The 26,275-nt window shown below is 36.4% G+C and overlaps 2 protein-coding genes across 3 annotated transcripts; one reads left to right on the top strand and one right to left on the bottom strand.

The window, feature by feature from the left end:
* Positions 1–7,537: 7,537 nt before the first annotated feature.
* On the top strand, positions 7,538–10,153 carry LOC122304555 (probable N-acetyltransferase HLS1). 2 transcript variants are annotated; one of them, XM_043116818.1, is made up of 3 exons: positions 7,538–8,356; positions 8,545–8,723; positions 8,972–10,153. In XM_043116818.1, exons 1-3 carry the CDS (start codon positions 8,177–8,179, stop codon positions 9,837–9,839), a joined length of 1,227 nt encoding a protein of 408 aa, XP_042972752.1. In that variant the 5' UTR covers positions 7,538–8,176; the 3' UTR covers positions 9,840–10,153. The 2 variants fall into 2 exon arrangements, with proteins under 2 accessions (XP_042972752.1, XP_042972757.1); XM_043116823.1 differs by having other exon boundaries at positions 7,549–8,356; positions 8,975–10,153.
* A 13,807-nt stretch (positions 10,154–23,960) lies between these two features.
* On the bottom strand, positions 23,961–26,021 carry LOC122304549 (glucan endo-1,3-beta-glucosidase 13-like). The gene is made up of 3 exons (XM_043116817.1): positions 25,727–26,021; positions 24,466–25,605; positions 23,961–24,299 (listed from the first exon to the last, which is right to left on the bottom strand). The coding sequence occupies exons 1-3, from the start codon at positions 25,800–25,802 to the stop codon at positions 24,268–24,270; spliced, it is 1,248 nt and encodes a 415-aa protein (XP_042972751.1). The 5' UTR covers positions 25,803–26,021; the 3' UTR covers positions 23,961–24,267.
* Positions 26,022–26,275: the final 254 nt, after the last annotated feature.

Genomic DNA, 26,275 nt, shown 5'->3' with positions numbered 1-26,275 from the left:
TTGTAATGTAATATTGCAATGATATTGCACGCTTGAGAGCTCAAAAGGAAGAACCAGAAAACAATAGAAAGGCAAAAAGATCAAACGGTCGATAGTGCTGTGAATAATAAATAAAGATGATAATGATTTAATGTGACTTAAGGTACGTAATCTGCACAGTACTGTAACGGAAGCAAGGTTTGAATTCCAGCATCTTCACCATTAATGCAGAGATGTGAAATTTATTAGCTGGTTGAATTGTCTTTCTTCCTTTTTTCCCTCATCGTCATTACATGGTCAAAGGAAAAAGTACTATAAGATCAACTAAAGCTGCATGATGTGAAACTGTTTTATTGCTTTGAACAATCATAGACTAGTACATGTAGCAGAATGTGATCGATGGATAGCAGGGTTGTGATGCATGGGAAGATCTCGCTCACTTCACACTAGTGAAATGGGTTTTCTCCACGTGTCTCAATAACATGATCAATATATATATATATATATATATAGAGGTGCATGTTTGTTTTTGGTTTTTCGAGAGGTCATTTCAAAGGAATCAAAGAAAGACAAAAAAATAAAGAGATCAAGAAATGAGATATGGGTAAAGGGCAAGGGCACGTCTCAATGAGGATTGTGGAAGGGACATGGTACATAATCTTAGGGAATCGACCGAGCCAGGGCCGCACCCTAGTGTCGGACACTTGGCATGCAAACTGCCCTGCCGAGCCGAGCCTTTGCAAAAAACAACAAAACCCCAGAAGTGACAGCTCCTCAGCCGTTTCAAATACGTCCCCCCCACCCCCCCAACCCTCCAACCCCCTCAAGTACACCACCAAATCTACCCTATCTCTGCCTTTTGTCCCCCCTCTTCTGCCATGTCCCAACACTCTAAGCTGTACTCCATCTAAACAAATGGGCATGGCACTGCTATTCTGAGCACCAAAATCTTTTAGGCCGAATTATATGCTATTTTGTGCTATTAACATCATTAATATTGAGAGTATTTAATTTCTTCCATGTGATCGGGTTTAAGTAATTATGTGTTTTTAATTAATTTAGGGTTCTAGGTATTTGTATTGTTGGTCGTCATGGGGGTAAAAGGTCAAAGAGTCAAGACCCTGATCTTATGTCACCGACCCTGAAAACACGTTACGAGAAGGGAACAAGGGTCTGTTTTAAGGTGGGGTTACAACTGACTTAAAAAAATGTTTGCGTTTTTCTTTAAGATTTGGACAGTATATATGATATAGTTAGTCATGCCAGGTGGTCAATTTTGGGTCTCGATGCCAAAAGATACCTAGGTGGAGGCCGGAGTGGAGCCCTGCAGATCACGAACATGACCAGCTCAGCCATACAATTGCCAACTTTGTTTGATCTTCAGACAAACACTGTACGTACAGAGCATGAATAGACCCAGCAAATTTATAAGAGATCTGACAAAGAGTCCCTTTTAACTAATCTCTCATATCATTCCTCGAGCCACACTACATACATATATGATTTTCTCTATCAATGATTCTTAGGTGGTCAACTAGCTAGCTAATTGCTAGAATTCAAGTAGTACATATCCAACTGTCTTTTAGATTTTAAAACACCCTCCGTTAACAACCTTGTTATCTCCTCGTTCCCATTCAGTAAGACAATTCGCAAAATCATTACGAAACATGTTGCCTAGTTGCTGTTTTCTTTAAAATTCTTCCACTGGTTCGCCACAATTAATGGCGATGGAGGTGCTTAGCTTCTTTGTTTTGACACGCATGCAGTTGGTCCCTCCCCCCTCACTAATTTTCCCCATGTGAAAGCGGAGATCATGAGACGACAGAGCCGCCTAATGTAAGGACTAGTTGTTTCGCACCGACCCTACAGTGTTGGTTGCGCCTCGTAAGACATTAAAAATCGACATAATGCTAAGATCATGAGGTAAAAATGCAGAGACAAAAGCCTATACTAGATTACACCAAAAGGCAAGAAGATCCTCAGCACGAACATTCCGAGGCAATTGTCTTCGTATTTGTCCCTAATTGTTCTCTTTCTCGTCTGTTAGTTTTTTCATCCAGGTGAACATATGATCAACACAATATATACGTGTCGAGGACTCATGTTCTACCTTTTGACTGAGCATATTTTATCAAAATGCTGATACCATAGGGTTATTTTTTTATCATTTGAACGTTTGTTTCTATGCAAACGAGGTTGTGGTCCTGCCCTATACTTATTTATCATATTCAAACACTTGTATATTTTATAGGACATGTCGTTCATATTGAACAGGTTGGTCTTTAATTTGATCCATCATCGACCTAATTAATCGTCACAGTTCTAGAACTTGATTAAGAAACAGACTGGTGCATGAAAATATTGGAACAAAAGCCACAAACTTCGCATGACTCGTCATGTCATGTGCGTGCTTGTCAAGGATGTTAATTTAGACCTGACATTATTTAGTTTATTTTCATTTGGGCCCAATAATTACCTGATACGAATAATTTATACCTAATAATAGATTAAAAACATTGTTCTTTATCTTAATTTTTTTCATCTTTAATCATACATATAGAAGTGATACATTTTAAGTAGCTGTCTACTTAAATAATAAATATATATACAATTTTAATAGGTGTGATTAAAGATGATAAAACATAGAATAAAAATATCATCTCTCCAAATAACATACATGAAATGTGAAGCCAAATAGAATTTAGATTAATTCTGACTGCTAGTTTTAACAGATAATTGAGATAGAATAAACAAGAAAATCATCCAAAATACAGATAAAACAACTATATATGTTTTCAATTGAAAATTATCAAAACCTCATAATAATATCTATTAATAGTAAAAGTCGAAATTATTTTGTGAAATCCAATAAGTTGGACTTAAATAGCTGTAAAATTTGAAATTGTGAAGATTTTTTCAAAAGTAGAAAAATATAAATTATTTATTGAAAAAAAAATACATAAATAAACAACAATCCTACAAAAAAATAAAAAAAAAATGGCCAAAATCAAAATCCGAACCATTTCCAAAACTTAAAACTAAATATTTACTAAAAAGGAAAACAATGAGCTTAAATATATGATTTGATGGAAAATAACTAATATTGTCCAAGTTCAAGTAATATTAAGTTTTTCCTTCCATATTTATACAGTTTCATTTTTTTTTAAGTTAATACTTCATTGTAATCAATGTAGAATCTGAACTTAAATATCTCATATCAATTTGGATTCTTCCATATTTGTACAGATTCATTTTTTTAATGTAGTACTTCAACGTAATCAATGTAGAATCTGAACCTAGATACCCATATCAACTTAGATTTTCATCAAAATGTCAATATATAATTAGGTACTTAGCATGATTAAAGGATTGAATAGGTATTTGATAAACGAGATTTGCATGAAATATATCTGATTGGCAGAATTATTCTCCACCCAATAACGTCGCAAGACAAAGAATATTATATAAATTCAGTAATAAATTATAGTTGGATTTGTAGAATCAACCTAAGCAAGCCAAAAGGGATGGATCATGAGTCAAAAAATGAGCAAGAATGTAATCGAAGATGATCATGACGACCTAGCTAGCTATCTAGGATATTTATTCTAATCTCATGCAATAATTCTATCAAGAAGAATGAAATATATGAATATGTAATATCCTCCTGCATGGCCTCTTTATATTTTTTGGCAACATATCATTCCAAAGTAAACTTTTGAAGCGAAAGATCGATCTTCTGACCATTCATGATGATATATACCAAAGCTTTTTGATGCATAGAATTAGATGCTTATTCTATTTTATTTAAACAAATTTACAATGATCGCGTACGGAACCATTCTTACCTTTACCAATGTTAACTAGTAATCTAAACATTTACGTACAGATTCTACCGAATTAAGCAGCTAAACCATTAGCAACATATCATCATGTACACATATAATTAAGTGTATATACACATGCATAAATGCATTCATTATTAATTGATTAATTTTTCATGAGTGCTGATGATATTCTCTATTATTATATTATTTTAGAATAATACTAAATACAGTTATAAAGTATTCAAACGCCGTACAGTTACTTTTAAAAAGAGTAGAGTTCACTATTAAAATTATTTTTTTTCATGTGGATTCTATATTTATTTTTTATTTTTTAAATAATAATACAGTATTTACACAATCACGATTACAACTATCATTTTTCATAAATTTATTGTGTATTACAATAAACCGATGAGTAATATCTATTTCAAATAATTAGTATATTTAAGTACCGTACGTGTAAAGAGTAGTGAGATGAGCTAATTTGCAGAGGCTCGAAGATATAATTATAGGCTAATTTATAACAAATTATCAAATAAGGAGAATATTTTTATTAATTTAATTCGTATGAGAAAATAGAAAATATTAAATTGCGGGTGTGTCTACGTGACCAAATCATTCCAGCATAAACACAAACCACACTTTTATTTTAGCACGTCTCGTCATCATGTAGTACGGTCCAAATTCTCTATTGTGATCAATTAATTATCTACCTATCTCAATATTTATTACTTCATTTTAAAAAATAAAAATATTAGGTTAGATTTAGATGCTAAAATGATTTTAAATTATATGAATTGATGTATCAATAGTAATATTTTGTAAATTTTATTAAGATGTATTTAAATATAAATAAGTTGAGATATGTATTTAAATGTATAAAGTATCTTAAAAGAAATTTAACTTTTTTATTTTTATGAAAAAATAGTAAATTTTATCAATAATTAATGTTATGGGTATTTTCGTAAGGGCCTAAAGCCCATAATATCGCTCCAGACCCATTACTTCGACAGGTCCCATGAGTCGTGAGAATGCCAGTCCAAACCTGGAAATGCCCCCACTCGAGGCAGGTTCCAGACCCATGCGAGTTGGGCAAGCTCTACACCTATGCGAGTTGGGCGGCCTCTAGACTCACGCGAGTCGGAGGTAATCATCAACATTGAGATGAGACATTGCAGAGGGATGTAGGAAACCATGATCGGAAAAAAGAGGAAGAGACGGCACCAGACAACTCTTCCAAAGACACATGTCATATTAAATGACTGACACCAAGAAAATTAAGCTACATTAAATGTAGCATAGTGAAGGAAACTATGGGGAGAGGCGTCCCTTTACCCCAGAACATAGGGCATGGCCCACCTGACATAAAAGATCAAGTATAAAGGTCGTCCAGAACTGCAAGGTAAGAGAGGACGAACTCAAGTCTGTTGTGAATTATATTCCACTATTGTCTTCTTCTTAAAAGCACTTTGATCTCTATTTCTATACTAATTTTGGCATCGGAAGTTACCCCAGCTACCGTAGGGCCACCCCTCTCTTACCCCAAGATCCAACTAGAGTGAAAATCCAGATCGGCTGAGCGACTCGATCCAAGGACGTACGAAACACAACGTTAATAATTAGTTTAAACGAGATTGAATTGAGTTTATATTCCAAAGATAACCTTAATCATGTATAAGTCCTTAGATCCCTTAATTTATTCATTTTTTTTTTTTGGTTGGCACAATTAAAGTCTCGTTTGTTTTCATAACCATTCTTATCTTAATTCACTTCATCTCATTTAATTATTATAATTTTTTTAAATTTTCACTTAAAATAAAATAAGTAATTCAAAATTTTCAAATTTTAAAATAAAAATAATATTAACAAATTTATTCTAATAATATTTTATTCTATTTTTAATTTTCATATCAATTTATTTCATTTTATTTACAAAAACAAACTAGACCTAATTCTTAACCGGGTGTTCGTTTTAAATATACCGAAATAATTTGTGGGTCGTTTTCCTAAAGCATTATTATACGATTAAGATTGAAGAAACGGTTGTTATTTTTCCTCGACTGATCATGAATAATAATAATTCTGTTTATTATATATAAACCAATTAATAGTACTCATGACGTACACTTCCCAGCTATCATTATCGATCGATTGGAATCCCCATTTTGCTTTCACTCATATAATTATGATCACCACTCCTGCATGGGCTCATCTTCGACCTGTTTGATGTGGCAGTTTTCACATGCCACAGTACTCTTCCATTGCATATGATCATAAGCATTGATAAGGTCTAATGTTAAAATTTACATATTAATTATTTCTACAATTATACAAATTGTATAAAGGGTGTGTGAACATATTAAAAGAAAAAATCATAATGCTGGCCAGTTGTCTCTAGACATTTCAAATACTTTCATGAAAAGTACAGCCGACATAAAGAGATTATACAAAAAAAATCTATAGACTCGCAATTTCATTTGATCCGTTACATCAATTTCATAATAAAAATAATTTTATAATTTGATTTATTATATCTAATTATATCATTTTATAAATTTATTTTTATATAATTTATTTGTGACTAAAATATTTATTATCTCCAATATTATTACTCGATCAATCTCTTGTCTATTGATGAGGACGTAGATCACATGGCAATAGTGTATATGCCAGCCAAATCATGAACTGTTAATTTCTTTTATGATTGGTTTATGTCATGTTTAATCACCAACAGGGTTCTTAATTGCTGATCATCACCAACAACTTGGTAAAAGGAATTATGAATTTGTGACATGTTTTACAGTGGTTTATATATATATATATATAGATATGGATTAATTCCCACTATCTTAGGCTGCCCACATCAACGACAGTGTATCTACTGCACTAGACTGCAGTAGTAGGGCTTCGTTGTTCTCTCAAGTCTCAAATATCCCTTTCATGTATTAGAACATAGCACATGTAGGCCCAGCCACCAAATCTGGCTATAGCCGATTAGCCGTCGATAAGGCCCCTGATCATGACCGTTCATCTAGATTTTAGCATTATTAAGATGATAATCAGAATCATTCTCAACAATAAAAGCGATTACTGGTAGCTTTAGCTATAATGGAAAGAGCCGCTGTTGCAAGACTGTGAAAGATCAACGGCCGAAAATCTGAGGAGTTGCTACTCTGAACAGACGGTAGCCGTTTTGCCACGTTGCCCGTAAATTTAACTGATCAACTCATGATGGACTCGAAACGCACATGACATACATGCAACGCTGGACAAGTACTCAAACTGTTATGAATTATATGATGATGATGATGATGATGTACGCATAAAAAAAGCGTCTAAAAAAAGTTAAAAAAGAAAAACACATGGTTGCTCAAAGTGGTATCAAATGAGAAGAAAAGACGCTCATGGATGATGATGATGAGCTCCCATGAGATAATATGAACGACCATGCATCCATGATGATGATGATGCGGATGGAGATGATGCTGGTGAGAGAGATCATGAAAGTAATGATTATGAATGGGTCATGATGGCTACGCATCCGTCCGTAGAAATAAATGATTAAAATCAAAGAGAACGAAGGCACCCCACAGAACTGCGCAGCCATATATAGCCGCCATTTCCTCTTCCTCAGGACCTCAACCATGATTATTATTAATTCCTCATTTTTATTTCTGTATTCTGTTATTATTATTACCACTTCTATAGTCTACACAGACCTAGAGAGAGACGGAAAGTTGTATAGACAGACAGAGAGAAGATATACAGACAGAAACACCCAAAATAAAAAGCACTCAATTAAATTAAATTAAATTCTTTTTTAGTAAAAAATACCCCAAACAAAGAAGGTGGGGATGATTCGCAAGACAGAGAAAAGCCCAAAATTAAGTATTTAAAGGTAGCACAATAGCACTTGTGGTTCCGCAATGATGAACTACTCACTGCCTAATAAAAGGAGCAGCAGCGGACGAAGCAGAAGCTCAACGGCTCCCAAATCTTCTTTCTTTTCTCCTTTTCCGTCCTTTCTATTTTCTGGGAACGAGATTGTGACCAGTATTATCAGCTGTGTCATCCTCGTCTTTTTTGTTTCTCAAATTCCGATGTTGTTCGTATAGCCAAATAAGCTTTAGCTCTCTTACTTACAATACACGTTAATTCAGTCTATATAGCTATATATTCTGTATTAAGCGGCCTTGAAAAAGCTGCGATTTTTATCCCTCGGAATATAACTCTCCTTTCCCCTCTTTATATATAGCACCTTCACTTCGCTAGTTTCTTGTGGGGAGTTTTGGTTGGTACTCGATCAGATACTGTTCCATCACTCAAACGCATAGGAAGAAAACAAAAAGAAAAGGGTAGGGGGTACGAACACTATGGGAGAGGAGAATCACGAGATAGTGGTGAGAGAGTTCGATCGTAAGAAAGACCTTTTGGGAGTGGAAGATGTGGAGAGGAGGTGCGAGGTTGGACCCAGCGGCAAGCTCTCCCTCTTCACCGACCTCCTTGGTGACCCTATTTGCCGGGTCCGCAACTCTCCTGCTTTCATCATGCTGGTAAATACCAAAAATGCTATTTCTTTTCCTTTTTCCGTAACTCCATCCTCTTCCCTTTCACACCACCTCCATTCCAACTTTTTCAACAGAGACAAAAGAAACTAAACAAACATCTAACGTTAGGTTTCTTGTTGTTTTGTGAAATGGAAGACTGATATCATGTCTCTCTCTATTTGTATACGGCTCAGGTGGCTGAGATGAGCGAACAGAAAGAGATAGTTGGCATGATAAGAGGTTGCATCAAAACTGCTACTTGCGGCAAAAAACTCTCCAGGAATGCCAAAAACAACAAGGAACTCATCAAACCCGTCCCTGTCTACACCAAGGTCGCCTACATCCTAGGCCTCCGAGTCTCCCCCTCTCATCGGTAAACCTACGATATAAACTCTTTTTTACTCTGTTTTATCATCCCAATTTTTTATAGTCAGAAGTCTAAAAATGGCCAATGGAGAATGCCCCACTATCATAACCACCCTCAAAAGACATGCTTTTCAATTATTGGGTCTTAAGCTATTACTCTCTCTTAATTTTTCCCTATTATTTATATATATAAATATTTATTTATTTTTGTGCTGTTTCTTATTTATTTATTTATTCTGTATGGATGTATTTAAGCAGGAGGTTGGGAATAGGTTTAAAGCTGGTGCTTCGAATGGAGGAGTGGTTCAGAGAGAATGGCGCTGAGTATTCTTACTTAGCTACCGAAAACGACAATCTGGCTTCCGTTAAGCTGTTCACCGACAAATGCGGTTACTCCAAGTTCCGTACTCCTTCCATCCTTGTCAACCCCGTGTTCGCTCACCGAGTCCGAGTCTCCGACCAAGTCACCGTCATTCAACTCTGCCCTTCCGACGCCGAAATCCTCTACCGCCGACGCTTCTCCACCACCGAGTTCTTCCCTCGCGACATTGATTCGGTCCTCAACAACAAGCTCAGTCTAGGGACGTTTCTCGCTGTGCCACGTGGGACGTATACGACCGAGTCGTTCCCCGGGTCGGATCGGTTCTTGGCCGATCCGTGCGAGTCGTGGGCTGTTATGAGCATTTGGAACTGTAAGGACGTGTTCACGTTGGAGGTCCGCGGCGCGTCGCTCGCGAAACGAACTCTCGCCAAAACGACCAGGATCGTGGACCGGGCATTTCCATGGCTCCAAGTTCCTTCGGTGCCCGAGCTGTTCAAGCCATTCGGGCTACATTTCTTGTACGGTATCGGAGGGGAAGGCACACGCGCGGTGAAGTTCGTGAAGGCGTTATGCGGTTACGCTCACAACCTGGCGAAAGCGCGTGGGTGTGGGGTTGTGGCCGCGGAGGTGTCAAGTCGCGAACCGCTCAGATTTGGAATTCCCCACTGGAAAAAGCTATCGTGTGCCGAGGACTTGTGGTGCATCAAGCGGCTCGGGGAGGACTATAGTGATGGCTCAGTCGGTGACTGGACCAAATCACCACCTGGCTTGTCCATTTTTGTCGACCCGAGAGAGTTCTAATCTAGTAAAAAGATAACAAAATTGGCTGTTTTGAGAAGAGGGAAAATGAAGAGATCAAGATATGGGTTTGTTGTAAAGAAAGAAAAGAGAATATCCCCATAAGCTTTTGTTGTGCTTTCCCTAGTTTCCTTCTTTATTTTTGGAAGCTTTTTGAGTAAATGGATGTGGCTTTTTAGATCCTCCTCGAGCAAAACGCAGCCTTTCATGTGGGGTTTGGTTTATCTCTTAGATGTGGGGGGTTGCCTTTTGCTTTCCTCTTTTTCTGGCTTTCACTTATTCTAATCCAAAATTGATCAAAAGATCGGTTCTGTAAATGATGTGAGAAATCGAGTGTTTCTTGGGGGGATATCCTATGCATGTATGGAGAAAATCACCTTTCCAAAAGGACCCCCTTTTTGGCCTCTCTCTCTCTCTCTCTCTCTCGTGCCTTGATTTATATGCCGATCGACGTCCTCCCAATGGAGAGGAGGGGACCTTATCTTATCCTTACACACATATATTCACTTTGATTATCAATCGGATTCTTCTTTGCTAACTTATGGGTCGTGCAAAGTTGGCAGAATATCGCACAAACAATCAACATATTGTTTTCCTTTAGGTTAATATGTCCAATCTCTTCTTTCAACAGAGGGATCATTTGGGGTGCATGTATCATACATATATTATATATATATATATATATATATATATAATAAGAGGGAGTCATATGACATTGACATGGATGGTAGTATAGTCATTGATGGGTACTTCTCTGTGCATGAACCTGGGTGGTGTCGGACGGATTCTTCTTTTGGGAGACTTGAGAGAGATTTTCTTCTGGTTTGATTCTTGCATATATTTTGAGAAATATTTGCTGCTTCGTCTTTTCTCTGATCTCTCTCCATAAGCATTAAGCACATATTCTTTTTTTTCTTTTCTTTTCTTTTGTTCTTCCCTCCCCTCGTATTAGGTGGTGGTCCTATTATGGATATTTGGATCATACAATGTACAGGAGCCGAAGGTTCCGCGATTGTGACAATATTTTGGGATGGCTCTAGGCCAATGTTAATAAGAGTCAACAAACATATGATGATTAGGTGAGTTTTGTTCTTTTTGTTTGTGGTTCTTTGATTGATCTTTCCTAGCAATTCCTTTTACCTTAGTTCATAGTTTCTGGAGGCCAGCTAGTCCTTGAGGTGAAATGCACATCTCTCTGCTTGCTTGCTACTGGGAAGACGACAAAATTAAAAGGTCTGGAAAATATGTATGCATTTAATGCATGAAGCGGCAAATAGAAAGTACAAGTGACCCAGGAACAGGTTATGCATGCAATGCACACCACTTAATGGTGCTCAGTCAATGAGCCACCAGTCCAAGAAAGAGAAGGCGAGGCAGCCTTTTTATTTTTATTTTTTTTGGCCTTTCACGGGGTTTGAACTAAAAAAATAAAAATAAAGAAAAAACAAAAAGAAAAGGAAAGATCATGTGAATCATGGAGGGGGAAGGTGACAATGGTTGGAATTGAGTAACGTATTAATATGAATGCTAAGTGGCAACCATTCTCGTTGCTGCCTTCTGACATGTGTCTGCTCTATGGTCTCCTTCTGCTAGCTATTTGAAACTAGTGTGTTCAAACTTCAAAGCCTCTATCCCTGCATTCTCTGATCTCTGTCTCTTGTCTCTGTTTCTAACTTATATTATTTCAAAGTAAATGATAATCCTAACTGCTGAGATCATTAACATAAATTACTGACAGGGACTTGACTGTCAAGTCACCTCATCCCCAAGATATACATACATACATACTTTTTTTTAGGTAATTTCGAGCTTTGCATTAATGGCGATTCCATTGTTTATATATATGATTGTCTGTCTGTCCATTTTTTTATCCATCTTAACAGTAATAATTGAACGATAGCGCAACGTGTAAAATTGTAATAGTCACATATATTAAAGCGTCAACACGAGTCATCCCATAAAGACAAACAAGTGCAGTACTGTTACTTGCTCAAGCTTGAGGTAGGCGTGAAAGTGCAAGGCAGGTACTGATCATTATAATTTTAATTTTTTAAGGACTTATTTAAGTATAGTACTTCTGGTCAATGTGCAAACTCGAGTACCTAATCTCAAAGGTATCTCAAATTAAAAATAGAAGGATCTATTAATTTTTTCAGAAATGATTTATACAGTCAGAAAATACAGTCGGCGTGTAGTCAGCTGTAAAAAAAAATTAATACGAGACCTACATGAAAAAAAAATTATTTTTATAACTTTTTATAATTCATGTAGGTTCTCCTGAATATAAAATAATTTTTTTATAATTTTTTTTTATTCATTCCGTACAGCCGACTGCACGCCGACTGTATTTCCCGACTGCATGTAGCAAAGCTCTAATTTTTTATAAAAAGTTAAAATATATCATAATTTATTTTATATATTTAAATACATCTTAATAGACGTCTTACAATTAAAATTCACTCAAATATCTTAAGTTGTTACTATTTATAAATCAATTCAAATTATCTAAAATTATTTTGATACCTAAATATAACCTCAATCTCCACTCCAAACTCAAATATATATATATATATATATATATATATATATATATATTTGTATATTAAGCGATATAATTAAGAGGCTTCTACATCATATTTATTAAAGAATATACATTTCTTTCTCTCAAGATCATGGGTGGATAGCTTTTCATTGATCATCTCCTATTGGCTTGACCTAATGATCCAATACATATATAGTGGTGTAGGTGGAATGGGAGGACTGAGAGTGACTGTGGGACTGGGGATGGAAATTAACAGTACTATCGAAACATAGAAGTCAAACTTGTTCAGCGTTGGCTTCCCTATCTTTTTTGCCTACTTTCTTGGCCAGTCTTTGGTTGAATGCTCAAAGTGGCTTATTAAAGTTAATAATATTAAGGTCCCTTCAGGACAAACACGCACACTCTCTCTCTCTCTCTCTCTCTCTCTCTCTCTCTCTCTCTCTCTCTCTCTCTCTCGTGTATGGAATATATATATATATAGGAATAATTGGGAAGTGATTTTGAGGCAAACTTTGATGCGAGAGTTCAGTGAACTGAGCTCCAAAATGCAGGAGCATCTTCTGAGGTAGTGAGCTTGGTCGTCAAATGTATATGCTTTTTTATCTTTAGAATTTGATACATTATTAGCCAAGAGTACCCCACCTTGACTAGATGCCTTCTTTTTCTTCTTCTTTTTTTTTTTTCTTTTCTTTCCCTTTTGTCCTAATTATATAAAGGCTTTTTATTTATCTTTTGTTAGAACATTGTTTAAATTTATGGCTATGAATCTCGATGAAGACTCTGGAATAGCTCTTAATCTCCCACTAATATCAAGTCAAGGTCATTTCATTTTTAAGCTTTTTTTTTTTTTTTTCAGATGAATCTTTACAGCACTGAATTGAGTTTCTAAAGGGTGCTTGAAGACTTTTTGGAGAGGAAAAAATACAGGGTCAGTAAAAGGTGGGGGCCTATAACAATTAAGACACTACATTTGTCGTTGCAATGAATGAGCTGAAAAGGACCCAGACCTCGTCTTGATATTACCTCTCATTGGGCCCTTATAGTAGGCACTTGTAGTTGAGACCTTGTTAGGGATAAGGACACTTTCTAAGAGCTTGAGAGTTGGGGTTTTCCAACCAGCCCACTTTATTGGAGATACTCCATTGGCCCAAGTCATGAACTGAATGAACATAATATATACTCAACAGCACATTCAACCGATTCTAAAAGTTTCCCTTGAAATCTTGTTGGTTTTATTAAGCAGTTTTTGTTCAGCTGGTTCCCATTGAATTAGATTGTAGAAGACGGAAATAGCTCGTGCGCCTCGAAATAGTGTGTCACAGGTTAGGTTTAAAAAGAGAATTATAAAAAATAAGTCTTTAAAAACTAATATGATTTGATATGTATTTCAAAAATATATATATATATATAATTTGATATGATATGTTAGATCTATTTTACAATTATGAAGCCCAATTTTAAAAACAATATTCATAAGAGCAGCCCAAAGTTAGTGGACTACGACAAAAGCCCAATTTTACAATGAAGTGGACCCATAGGTGACAAATCGGTCCATTATTATACTTCCCTACGGCGACCAAAATAGAAAGAAAATACTTTCGTTCCTCAATCTAAATGCTTGATTCATATTTATTTCAGGGTAGTGATACGGTTAGTACCTTATTACTACTTACAATGTTTTTGAAAGTTTTTATTTTTTTTATACTAAGAAATGGAATAACGCTATGAAGAGAAGGCATTTGAAGAAATGCCTCAAATGGCTTAAACCATTTCAGAGTATGTATTACAGAGTGTATTTCCTATAATGATTAGCACACTGTGCTATACAATATTTATAGAGAGGAAATCAATTACCAAACGATTTTTACAAGGAGTTTCTAGAAGTTTCTGTATATATTCATTTAGTATTCTGAGGTGGCATCAAGCAGGTTTTGCATGACTGTTGTGTGCCATTCTGTTGAGTATTTAGTTGTGGAGATGAGTGCTGTGGTGCAGAGTATTCTGGTGTGCTAACATCCTCCCGTGATTCAAGCGGAACAGCCATGATGGTGAGGCTTGATTGGAGAAGAAAAAAGCGAGCTGAGAAGAGTGGTTTTGTAAGTATATCCGCAATTTGATCTTTACTTTGAAGAAACTTGATAGCAAATGATTTGGCAGCAACGCGATCACATACAAAGTGATAATCCAAAGCAACATGTTTAATACGTGAGTCCATGACTGGATTAATAGATAAGTAAGTAGCACCAAGATTATCATAAAATAATGTGGGAATATCAAAAATAACAATTCCTAATTCTATTAACAGTGATTGTATCTACAGAATTTCACAAGTAGTATTTGCCACGGACTTATATTCATTCTCAGTTGAGGACCTTGCAACAGTGGGTTATTTCTTTGAACTCCAAGAAATCAAATGAGAACCAAGATAGATGCAAAACCCGTTTATAGATTTTCAATCATTTGGGCAACCAGCTCAATCCGCATCCGAGAAGGCCGTTATTTTAAAGGATGTGGTTGGAGAGAGATATAGACCAAAAGAGGAAGTATGGCGAAGATAGCGAAGAATGCGTTTTACGGCTTTCCAATGAGTAAGACGATGAGAGTGCATATATTGACATACTTTGTTAACAGCAAATGAGAGGTCTGGTCTAGTGAAAGAGAGATATTGAAGGCTTCTAACAACACTTTGATAAAGTTGTGGATCTTCAAATGAAGGACCATAAATAGAAGTGAGTTTAGTGAAGGAAGCCATTGGAGTTGACACGGGTTTGGACTGATGCATATCGGTGCGATGTAAGAGGTTAGAAATATAACGTTGTTGAGAGAGAAATAAACCAGAAAAATTTCTAGAAACCTGCATGCCAAGAAAGTAATGCAACATGCCAAGGTCTTTAACAGGAAAAGATTGACGCAAATCAGTGATAAAGTCATGAATCACAGATGAGTGAGATGCAGTAACAACAATATCATCAACATAGACTAATACATAGATGGAGACAGAGGCATTGGAAAGAAGAAACAAAGATGAATCTGATGCAGAAGCATGAAATCCTAAATCTAACAAACGAGAACTCAACTTAGCAAACCAAGCCCTAGGGGATTGTTTCAAACCATATATAGATTTTCGAAGTTTACAAATTAAATGAGGATGGTTAGGATTCACAAACCCAGTTGGCTGATGCATGAAAACATCCTCCTCTAGATCCCCATATAAGAAGGTGTTCTGTACATCCAACTGATGAAGAGGCCATTTCCGAGTCACTGCAAGAGAAAGAATTAAACGAATTGTGACAAGCTTAACTACTGGGCTAAAGGTCTCAGAATAATCAAACCCAACTTGTTAGTAGAACCCTTTCGCTACCAGTCGAGCTTTTCGACGTTCTAAGGTGCCATTAGAATGTCTTTTGGTTTTGAGAATCCACTTGGAAGCAAGGACGTTAAGATTAGGAGAGGAAGGAACCAAAATCCATGTATGATTTCGCATGAGAGCTTCGAACTCAGTTGCCATGGCGTCACACCAAGCTGGATATTTGGACGCAATCGTATACCACGTGGGTTCTTCCGGAATAGGAGTAGATTCGATGAGGGAGACTGAAGGTTTGGGAAGGGGCCAAGGGAGAGTGCCATCCGTGCGTTTTAGTGGACAAGAATGATGTGTCTTTGATCTGGTAAGCATCGGATGTGTAGATATAGAAGGAGAGTATGAAGGAGGAAGGTTGGGTTCTATTGAGTTCGGTGTAGGAGATTGCAATCAAGAAGAAGAAGCAGGTGGGTTGGAATCGGGTAGGGCTGGGGAGGAATGGATCTCTTGGGTTGAAGAAAGAATTGAGGTTTGGGCCGGTGTTAAGTGAGGAGACTGGGCCTGTGCAGGAGAAGAAGTGACTTGTGTGTTATTTGATGGATTAGATGAGAGAGTAGGTTCAGGTGTAGCGGGCCGCAAGACTGGAATGGATGTTTGAAAATGTGGTATACTTTGGTGAGTTTTAGAAATAGAAGTGTGGGAGGGAACACTAGTGACTGAGAGTGAAAAATGTGTTTCATCAAAGCGTACGTCCCGAGAGACATAAATGCGACCACTAGGAATATGCAAGCAATTATAGCCTTTATGATTTAAACTATATCCAATGAAAACACAGAGTTGAGAATGCATATCCATTTTATAGCGATTAAATGGACGAAAATTAGGCCGCCACGCACAACCAAAAATTCTAAAAAAATTATAATCTGGTTTTTGCTTGAACAAGGCTTGAAATCGAGAATTATTTTTTAAAATAGGAGTGAGCATCCCATTTATGAGGAAAGTTGATGTTTGAAAGGCCTCAGCCCAAAATTTGGATAGAGCCGAGGACTGGGCTAGAAGAGAAAGCCCAGTTTCTACAATATGACAATGCCACCTCTCGACACTACCATTTTGAGCGTGAAAGTAGGGACAAGTAATGCGGTGAGAGATACCAAATTTAAGAAGGGGAGAATGAAAGAAGCGGAATTCTCCACCCCAATCTGTTTGTACATCAATGATGTTTTTAGAAAAAGTATTTTGCACAAATTTAATGAAGGCTAAAAAAATGGTAGACACTTCAGATTTAGTACGTAAAGGAAAACACCAAATGTATATAGTAAAGTCATCAATAATGGAAAAATAAAATCTAAAACCACTAGAGAATAGCACAGGCGCCGATCTCCAAATATCTAAAAATAAATGTTGAAATGTATGATGTCATCTAGAAGATGAGAGAGGATGAGGAAGGGTGTGAGACTTTGCTTGAAGACAAGCATTACAAAGAGGCAAATGAGAGGTAGAGGTGGTTGGTAGATTATTTTGACTAATAGTAAAGGAAGTGATACGGGGAGAGGGGTGTCTTAAACTGGAATGCCAAATTTGAGGGGTAGTCCTTTCTCCAATAAAGGCTTGATGTTGAGTAGAACCAGAGACTTTGGAAATAAGCTTATCATTTGTTGGAAGCACGTACAATCCATTCTTAACAGGGCCCTGAAGAAGTATTTCCTGGGTACGCAAATCCTTCACAAGAAAACCAGATGAATTAAATTGAAAGAAAACAGAGTTATCAAGACAAAATTGACAAATAGATAATACATTTTTAGAAATTGATGGAACATGAATTAAATGACGGAGAATGAATTTGCCAGTAGGTGTTGGAAGAAGTCCAGCACTAGTGTTTTGTATGGGAATGGAAGACCCATCGCCAATATGAACTTGATCAGGCCCAGTATAAGGTGTGGATTCCAGATTTAAGTTGGAGAAATCCGCCGTGAAATGGTTTGTAGCTACTGAGTCTGGAAACCAAGAAGTAGATGAGGAACCTAGAACCGAAGTGTAATTCGCAGTGAGAGATGAAGGTGGGAAAGGCTGATAGTTATGAATGAAACAATGATAGCACTGGAAAGCAGAATGACCAACCCGAGTACAGATTTGGCATGTGTGTTTATTTTGATTTTGAAAAGAAAAGAAAGTGGGAGGTCCCGAAGCAGGGATGTGAGCTGCACCACGACCCCGACAGTAACCTCTGCCACGACCACGATTGGAGGAATTTGAGGGTGGATGAAACTAAGTGAAATTAGCAAAGAAGGACGTAGCAGAGAGAGTGGTGTGAATCTAATGAGCAAGATGTGATTCATGGTTTAGAAGATAGCTATAAACCTGAGATATGGATAAAGGTTCAGGTCTAGTGGTTATGGAAGAAACAACTAATTCATAATCTATTCCCAAGCCAGCCAAGAGATAAACTATGAATGCATGAGAAGAAAGAGGATGGCCAACAAAGGAGAGAGATGAGGATAACGCTTTAGCTTTGTGAAAGTAAACTGAAATGGCGTCGGAGCCTTTTTTGAGAGTGGCCAATTGGTATTGTGTTTGCATGAGATGAGCGGTAGATTGAGCCGAATACAGGTTGGTAAGAGTGGTCCAAATTTCATGGGAAGTTTTGCAATCAAGAACCTAAGAGAGGATAGTGTCAGTGAGGGAGGAATAAAGAGCAGAGATAATCATTTGATCTTGTAAAAGCCAAGAGCTATGAGCAGCATTCGGTTTATCATCAATAGAAGCAGGAGGAAGGGGGAACAAGCAATTGACATAATTATAGAGTTGATGGCTTTTGAGGAAGGCAAGGAGTTGAGGTTTCCAAAGGGGAAAATTATCATGAAAAAGTTTTACTGTGATTAGGTTAGCAGCGGAATTGGTGAGGGAAGGATTCGATAATGAAGAAGAAAGAGCCATGATGGATCGGAAAAAAAAAATGGACAGGGGTCCTATTCAGCTCTCGATACCATGCTTAGAAATGGAATAACGCTATGAAGAGAAGGCATTTGAAGAAATGCCTCAAAGGGCATAAACCATTTCAGAGTATGTATTACAGAGTGTATTTCCGATAATGATTAGCACATTGTGATATACAATATTTATAGAGAGGAAATTAATTACCAAACAATTTTTACAAGGAGTTTCTAGAAGTTTCCGTATATATTCATTTAGTATTATGAGGTGTCATCACACGGGTTTTGCATGACTATTGTGTGCCATTCTGTTGAGTATTCTATTGTGGAGATGAGTGTTATGGTGCAGAGTATTCTGGTGTACTTACATTTTATATTTTTTTTAATTATTTTGATAACATCTTTAATTATTAAAATTAAAAAAATATATAATTTTATTAATAGTCACTTCCTTAACTATTATGTAAAATTAAAAATTAAAATAAATAAATAAATAAATAGTTGAAGAGTAGTAAGCTATCATTTTTCTTTATTTCATCCTTCAAAAATTGATTGATGGGTAAGCAAGAATCTATTGGAATGGAATGTGAAGATGCCCGTTTGAAGGGCCGAGCTTTTCTTTGAAAATTGAGCTTATATAATGCGTGTTGTAAGGAAGTTATGCCAGTTCGCGTGCTCTCGCAATGAGGAATTTGTAACGTTTATAAATTACTGTTTTTTAGTTGCAGCAATTAGAAATAGAGGTTAGTTTTACTTGTGCAATTTTCACTCGTAACAAATATTGAAACGCAGCCCTCGTTCGGATCTTTCGTCGGCAGTTACGGTTCTGTTGGTGGTGTATCGAGTATAGCACTTAAATGGATCCCAGATACACGGGAGAGATGTTGAAGTGAGTTTTGTTTTGTTTTGTTTTTTATTTTTTATTTTAAATGATGTCGTTTATGATCGATTTTTTATTTAGTTTTTGCTTGTTCAAGTTTTTCTTGTTTGTTTGTGTGATTGTCTTGGGCACTTGGAGAAGCAGAGTGATCTTCTTATGGATTCCGATAGATCAATGTCACATTAAGTGCGGAAACTTCAGGTTGTTTGTCAAGTACCCAATTGCTGTTTAATTATCTCGCTGTGAAGATTTTTTAGTCTCAATCCCATTGATACGTTCAAGATAGGCAATGGGGTATCAATGGTACATAGTGTTGTTTCTTTTCATAATGAACAATTCTACTCATCATCCTCACACCATACATCAAATATAATTTTGTAATTTTATATCTTTTTTCTTATCAAATATGTGGTGTATGGATAGTGAGTAGAAGAACTCAATTAGTTTAGGAAAAATAAAACAAAAAAAAAAGAATTAAATAAAATAAAAATAAGAATGGTGTGTGGTGTGTGGTGTGTGGGGATGATGAGTAGTAACACTCGTAATGATATGATTTTGCTTGCTTATTATGATAAGTGTGATGACAGCTTCTTCAAGCCAACTTGTATTTTGGAGTTTGGACAACTTGAAATAAAGTAGGCTCGCACAATTTCTACGACTACTAGGTTAATGAACTAGGGCATCATTAAAATGCTCAACACGATAGAAAAATTAACATTTGAATTCTTGTTTTAGGTTTTCTCATACTCGTGTTAAGGTCGTTGTCATCTGTATGAATGGACTGTTAAAAAAAAATTGCATATATTGAAAGAAGAATAATTGAAAAGGCACACAGTTAGGTAGAAGAAGAAATGCTAATGCATAAGTTTTATGAAATAATGTCAGCTCACGGTCTAATTAAACAGGTAGTTGATCTCATCGTTTGTACATTATTTATAATGGTTTATGTATCAAGTGTTCTTGGGAAAATTTCTCTCATAAAAGCCCCATAAATTCACTATGATATTGAATTTCTTGTATATGAAGCAAAAATTCTAGCATATCCCTTTCATCTAGATTCTTTTTGCATCTTTGACGATTTCTGGCTTATGGTTTTGCTTGATCCTTATATGTCATTGGACAATCACGCAGGAAACCTTTACAGTAGAAAATATTTAAAGTTTCTCATGCCATACATATTTGAGTAAGTGTTGTTGCTACCAGCAGTTAAGAAGAAGTTATTGATCACACCCTTGATTTCTTAGTATGGTGCTGCTTTCTGTAATTATTCTGTTATTTTCCGTCAATTCTGTTCAGTTAATGTCAACCTTGATAGGGATTGCTTGTGGGATGATTTACATATCATCGAAGGAAATTATTATACCCTTTCTCTCTCTCAGTGAAAACTTTTAAAAGTTCATTTGTGGCAATTGCTTAATTCACTAGTAGAAAATATGGCTGATTATGAATCTTCAAATTGAGATTGGTCAAGGAGACAATAGTTGTCATGTCATTTTTCATTTTGCCTTTAGTTTCTCTGTTTTTATTTCAAGTATGATGTTATAATCCGTTATGTTCTCAGGACCTTATGTCCCTATCCGCAAGAAATATTTGTAGAACACTACATGACTTCTCTTGTTTATTTCCTGTTAGCCGTTGCGTTGAATATTTTTACCATTCTATTGAACAAAACTTTCAATAAGAAGTGGATAAAAAGAACCCTTTCTTTGACTTTGAAAATTATGGAAGGATTGTGCCAAGTGTCTGTGCGTGGTTCAAATTTGAAAGAGGCCACTTGTGCATAAAATACTGCAGGGTGGGTAGGATTGTATATCAGTCGTCCCTTCCCAGGACCCCAACTTATGTGGGACCAACACCGGGCAAAACTCTTTATCTTTTACTTTTTGGTTAGCATATCATGAAAATTTCTTGAATCTTTCGAGGATTTTTTTTGATTGATTAGCACTGTTAAGTTCAAGTCTATTCCCCTGTTCTTGTATGATCTCTACCGTTTTTTGTTATAAATTTGTCACCTTGTTTAGTTTCTTTAATCTTACAAGTTTTTGCAGACTCAAGACAGAAGTAATGTTCCTGACAATGGGGAAAATGCAGACTGCAAAGTAATTATCGTTCCAACTAACAATTCACAACAGTAAGGACATGTAGTTGGATTATTACTGTCGTGGATCATTGTATGTGTTTGTACTTCATCTTAGAGAAAGACCTTTTCTGCATACTCTTTGAAATGGTGGATTTCTTTTTTTTTTCGGTGTAAAATACTTGAGAAAGTTTCATTGAGTAGTGAAGAATTTAACTATGGTAGTAATAAGATACCAAGGATTCTATTTTCTATGTTGATTATGAATGACACATAACATAGTTGTCCCTTGGTCTTTAAAAATCTTATTGATGAGATGTTTTTATTTTTATTTTTTGGAAGCAATTGACACTAGATAGTTACAAAATCAAGCATAAGGATCGGTTTACCAAAGCCAAGTGATGTCAGACAAATTCAAAGCTCGATAATCTGGAAATGATATGCTATCAGGGCACAAAGCTTCTCTGCTAGAGGCATGGGTTAGAGATGGAAGAGGGTATAAACTACACTTACATCCAATCCAACTTTCTGTTTTACTGTGTTGATGAGCAATCTTTACAACCCTTGGATCAATTTTTATTATTTAAAGAAAAAAAAAATCAAAGCTTAGTGGATAAGATCATGTCAGTACAGCAAGATGAAAGTAAGAAATGCATGCTCCCTGAAGAATTGATGCTATAAAGTATGATATCAAATTATTCCGACATCAGTGCATTTGTTGAGGCATGGGAACGGACGTGACATTTGTGATGATGCATGTCTACACTTTCGTGTTCTACAGTCATAGCCCGCCACACCAAAATGGGTAACACAGCCTTTTATTTTCCCAACCCAATAAAGTTCTTAATGGGTACCGGAAACAGCCAGCAGCTGTTCCTAAGTAGTTGATACAAATACGAAAAATGATGGGTTCGTCAGATTGTAAAGTTATTTTTATGATAAAATAGATTTAATAAACGATATAAAATCACGTTAGTTGATAAAATTACTTTTATGTAATCTCTTTGTGACGGTAATAGTACTCATTTAAAATCTCTCTTAAAATAATCTCTTGAAATGCAATATATAATTGGTTATGATTGAGGATAATAATAACGAGAGGAATACTCCTCTTACTAATACTTCGAGTAGATGTCTGAGCAGAAAGTGCAAAAATCCATTGAAATACTCAAAGCTGCCATAACTTAAAAGGATCATCTGGCGATTCAAAAAAGTGTAGACTGCTTACAGAGAGAGAGAAAATAAAGCCAGACTAAAGTCTCACACTCTCACCCCTTACATAAAGCATTTTTCTTTATTTTTTCTTTTGCCTGAACCGATGTGTAAAGCATCAATTAGCTAAATGATGACTCAGATCATTTGGCATGATCTGATATGAAGAATATAAAGACACGGATATCTATATTCTCGTACTTGTTGTCTCACCTTAGCAGCATTTTTCGCTTAACTATATTTAGGGGCATTCTTTTTTTAATTATTTTATATTAAAGATTAAAAAATCTAATTACATATTCTTTACTAGAAATGATATTTATAGATTACTGTACAATCACTTTAAATATAGTAAATAAATCTGAAAAAAATTAATTTTTTAATAATAAACATCACTCTTTTCAAAACGACTATCGACATTTGTACACTTAACGACTGTGTATAATATTATTTTTTTTTATTGATGCATCCAAGTAAAAATTTATCACATCAAATAAGAGTGAGATAAACATACAAAATGAATCTTACGGCAATTATTATTGCCTATGTATATCTTTTAAATAATATTAAATGTTGTATGTTCACGTTATATATTTATCTTTCCGTTGAGACTCTTCGGACAAGAACTTGAAATGATCTTTCAAAGGATAACGAACTGGGATCCAATGCTACTTAAAATTGAGAGTCCATACAAATGATCATAGCACTTGTAAGTATCAAAAAGATTGTTTTGAATAATCAACTACACCAACTTCAATCAATCTTTACAATATCAGTCAAAAAGCATGTCTATGTTGTTCTAAATAGATTCAAAGAGTCTCCTCATGAAATTCAAAAGTTCCGCCACCACATCAATCTTTATCTTTTAGCTTCGAGTATAATCCTTGATAAGAAATGCAGTATCCAATGACTTTCATTTGCATAGGAGGGGTGGTCAGTCTATTATTCAATGAAAAAGTACTCTCTGTTTCCATACCAATCTAGATCTATCAATCTTGTTGACATTTTAATTTCAAGAATCAAACAAGAACAATGGAGAAAAATAACCGTTCCTTTGTCCAGAAGTTTGATACGGAACTTTGAAATCTCCATCTGTTAGAACCACGCCCTAAATCCTCAAGGTAATATGCAAAATTCGACACACAACGAGAGCATTTTAGACCATCAGTCAAGGGCCAAATATTACAAAAAGTATTTCTCATTACAAAAACATCATATCATCGGCGCAGCAGAAAGAATATCTTTGATTAAAAGTAAACACATTATCCAGGACAGAAATCTTAAGAGTGTCTCTTTTCTTTTCTTTTGTGCATAGGGTGCCACATAACTAGTCTTAACTAAACAGAACTCCCGAGTCCCTCCTAGCTCCTACACCCTATCCAACTAGACTCACCACCGGGATAAAGGGAACAAGAGAACAAAGTCACCTTACAGTCAGAATCCCCACATAAATGGTAACAAAACACCCTTGATGCTTCCTCTACCGTATCTAGCTTAGAACAAACTGACAGTGAAGAAAACCTGCAAGAACCACCATTTGTCACTACAGATTCAAAAATCCAACCACTATTGTAAATGATAAATCTTCAGGGGTAATATTTAGATAATATGAGAATCAAGAACAAGAAAGAGATGCCACTTGGAAACAAAAACTTTTAAGGTAAGAGAAGTAGAGGAGGACAATTACTTGGGTCAGCATTGATTAACATAGCAGTTCCTCCGAAGCTACAAGTTCCTCCGCTCCTCTTGGTCTTCTGCCAGTAGCTATTGAAGGCATAAGAAGCATGTGCAACAACAGTATCAGGATAATAACAGTTCCCATTGGGCTGGATCTCCTCACAAGCAGCACCGCCTTTTCCACAAGCATAGTCCATTGACTGTTGCAGAGTTTCTGCCGGAACACTAGGCTTGGCCACACACCACAGCTTCTGAACCACCCCTATCTCTGGTGCGGGGGCAATGTAAGGAGCAGGATTACAAGGAGGAAATGTGAAACCGAAAGGCGGAGTCGCTGGATCGATGACTGGAGGCATCTCTGGAGCAAAGGGGAACGACAACGATGGCGGTGAAGCTATTTGAGAAAGTGGAGGATGTGGGTTTTTGGCTACATTGGAAGGAACAGAAAAGCCAACAGAGGAATGGAGTGGGGATTGTGCAATCTCTGGTAATGGGGTTGGCCTCGCGGGAAATGGTTCTACAAACTTGGACTCAGTGACCGCGAGCTTCCTGCGTATGGATTTTTTCTCTTTTAGACTATTGACCAACACATTGATCTTCTTGAGCTCAAAAAATCCAAGCTTTCGCATTGACTGTAAGTGATAAGACACCAAGGTCACGCTTTCATCTGACAAAGGTGAGAAATTTGGATGAGGGTTCAACGAGTACGTCGAGTTGGTACTCTGCAGAAACTGTAGCAGAGGTTTGATAACCTTCTCCCCGAAATTACCTCTGTGAAAAGCAGAGTACGGGTGCAAACAGTTGGAAGAGAAAGCAGAAGAGACTTTGATTTCATTCTCCAAACCCCACCTTTTAAGAGAGTGATAAATGTTCTTGAGGGATAGCAGGATGAAATCCAACTCGTGTTCGTCGCCTTTGTTGCAAAGCACAGTGTCGCCCACAACAATGGTGGTGATTTTGGAGGCTGGATAGTGAGCCAAAACATGGGTCCTGAGCCACATTTCAGCCATTAAAACACTACTGGAGACCTCACTGAGGTTTTCAGCACCCACAGAGACAGCAATGGGAAGAGCAGAGTGAGAGGAGGCTTGGAAGAACTCTGGGCTCGTGTTGTAAAGGTTTAAATACACAACAGATTCTTGACCTGCGCCTGCAAAGAAAGAAACACAGAAAATAAGGTCTTCGTTCAAGGAAACCAAAATAAGCCCATAATGTCCTGCAAAACGACGCATTTGTTGGAACTGAGGAGATGGAGCTGTGGTTTTGGTTACCTGTTCGACTAAGTGCACAGATAAAGAAGAGTTGAAAGAGCAACACCATCTTCAACATTTGTTCTGCAAAGACCATAGCCGGGAAGATTAGAAGATGGAAGTGGGATGGCAGTAGAAAACACCCAAAGGGCCAAAACCCTCTCTCTGTGTCAGTCTCCCCAATGTGCAGTCTTTCTAGGCTGGCTCAGAGAGTGCACTGCAAGCCATTGGGACGTGTCACGAGATTACGTGCCACCCAATTTCCTACGGTCGGTGCTATTTCGTTCTAACCGTTGTACCTTCGAAGGAAGGATTGCCCTTTCGCATGAAACGAGGAAGTACAAAACCCGATTAAATAGTGAATCAACTGCGTTTAGGTGCGAGGTGATATGACATCATTCGAGATGATGGTTAAACAGTAACGTTTTGTGAATTTTATTAATTAATACATGTTCCAATGTAAAAAATAAATTAAAATATGTATTTAACGTAAGAAATAGATTGTGATATATTTAATATTTTAATAAAGATTAAAAATAATAATAAACCATATTAATAATTAATTTAAAA

This window comes from Carya illinoinensis, chromosome 1, assembly GCF_018687715.1.
Source record: "Carya illinoinensis cultivar Pawnee chromosome 1, C.illinoinensisPawnee_v1, whole genome shotgun sequence".
NCBI lineage: Eukaryota > Viridiplantae > Streptophyta > Magnoliopsida > Fagales > Juglandaceae > Carya > Carya illinoinensis.
The sequence above is the reverse complement of the archived record's forward strand: the minus strand, read 5'-3'. Positions and strand labels throughout refer to the sequence as shown.

What these genes read in the sequence shown, in the direction of transcription:
- LOC122304549 (XM_043116817.1), bottom strand. Translation starts at nt 25,802, where the DNA reads ATGGTCTTTGCAGAACAAATGTTGAAGATGGTGTTGCTCTTTCAACTC. An exon ending in CTGTGCACTTAGTCGAACAG is followed by an intron (nt 25,606 to 25,726) that starts GTAACCAAAACC and finishes CTTTCTTTGCAG; the next exon opens with GCGCAGGTCAAGAATCTGTT. An exon ending in GTTAATCAATGCTGACCCAA is followed by an intron (nt 24,300 to 24,465) that starts GTAATTGTCCTC and finishes TGGTTCTTGCAG; the next exon opens with GTTTTCTTCACTGTCAGTTT.
- LOC122304555 (XM_043116818.1), top strand. Translation starts at nt 8,177, where the DNA reads ATGGGAGAGGAGAATCACGAGATAGTGGTGAGAGAGTTCGATCGTAAG. An exon ending in CTCCTGCTTTCATCATGCTG is followed by an intron (nt 8,357 to 8,544) that starts GTAAATACCAAA and finishes TATACGGCTCAG; the next exon opens with GTGGCTGAGATGAGCGAACA. An exon ending in CGAGTCTCCCCCTCTCATCG is followed by an intron (nt 8,724 to 8,971) that starts GTAAACCTACGA and finishes GATGTATTTAAG; the next exon opens with CAGGAGGTTGGGAATAGGTT.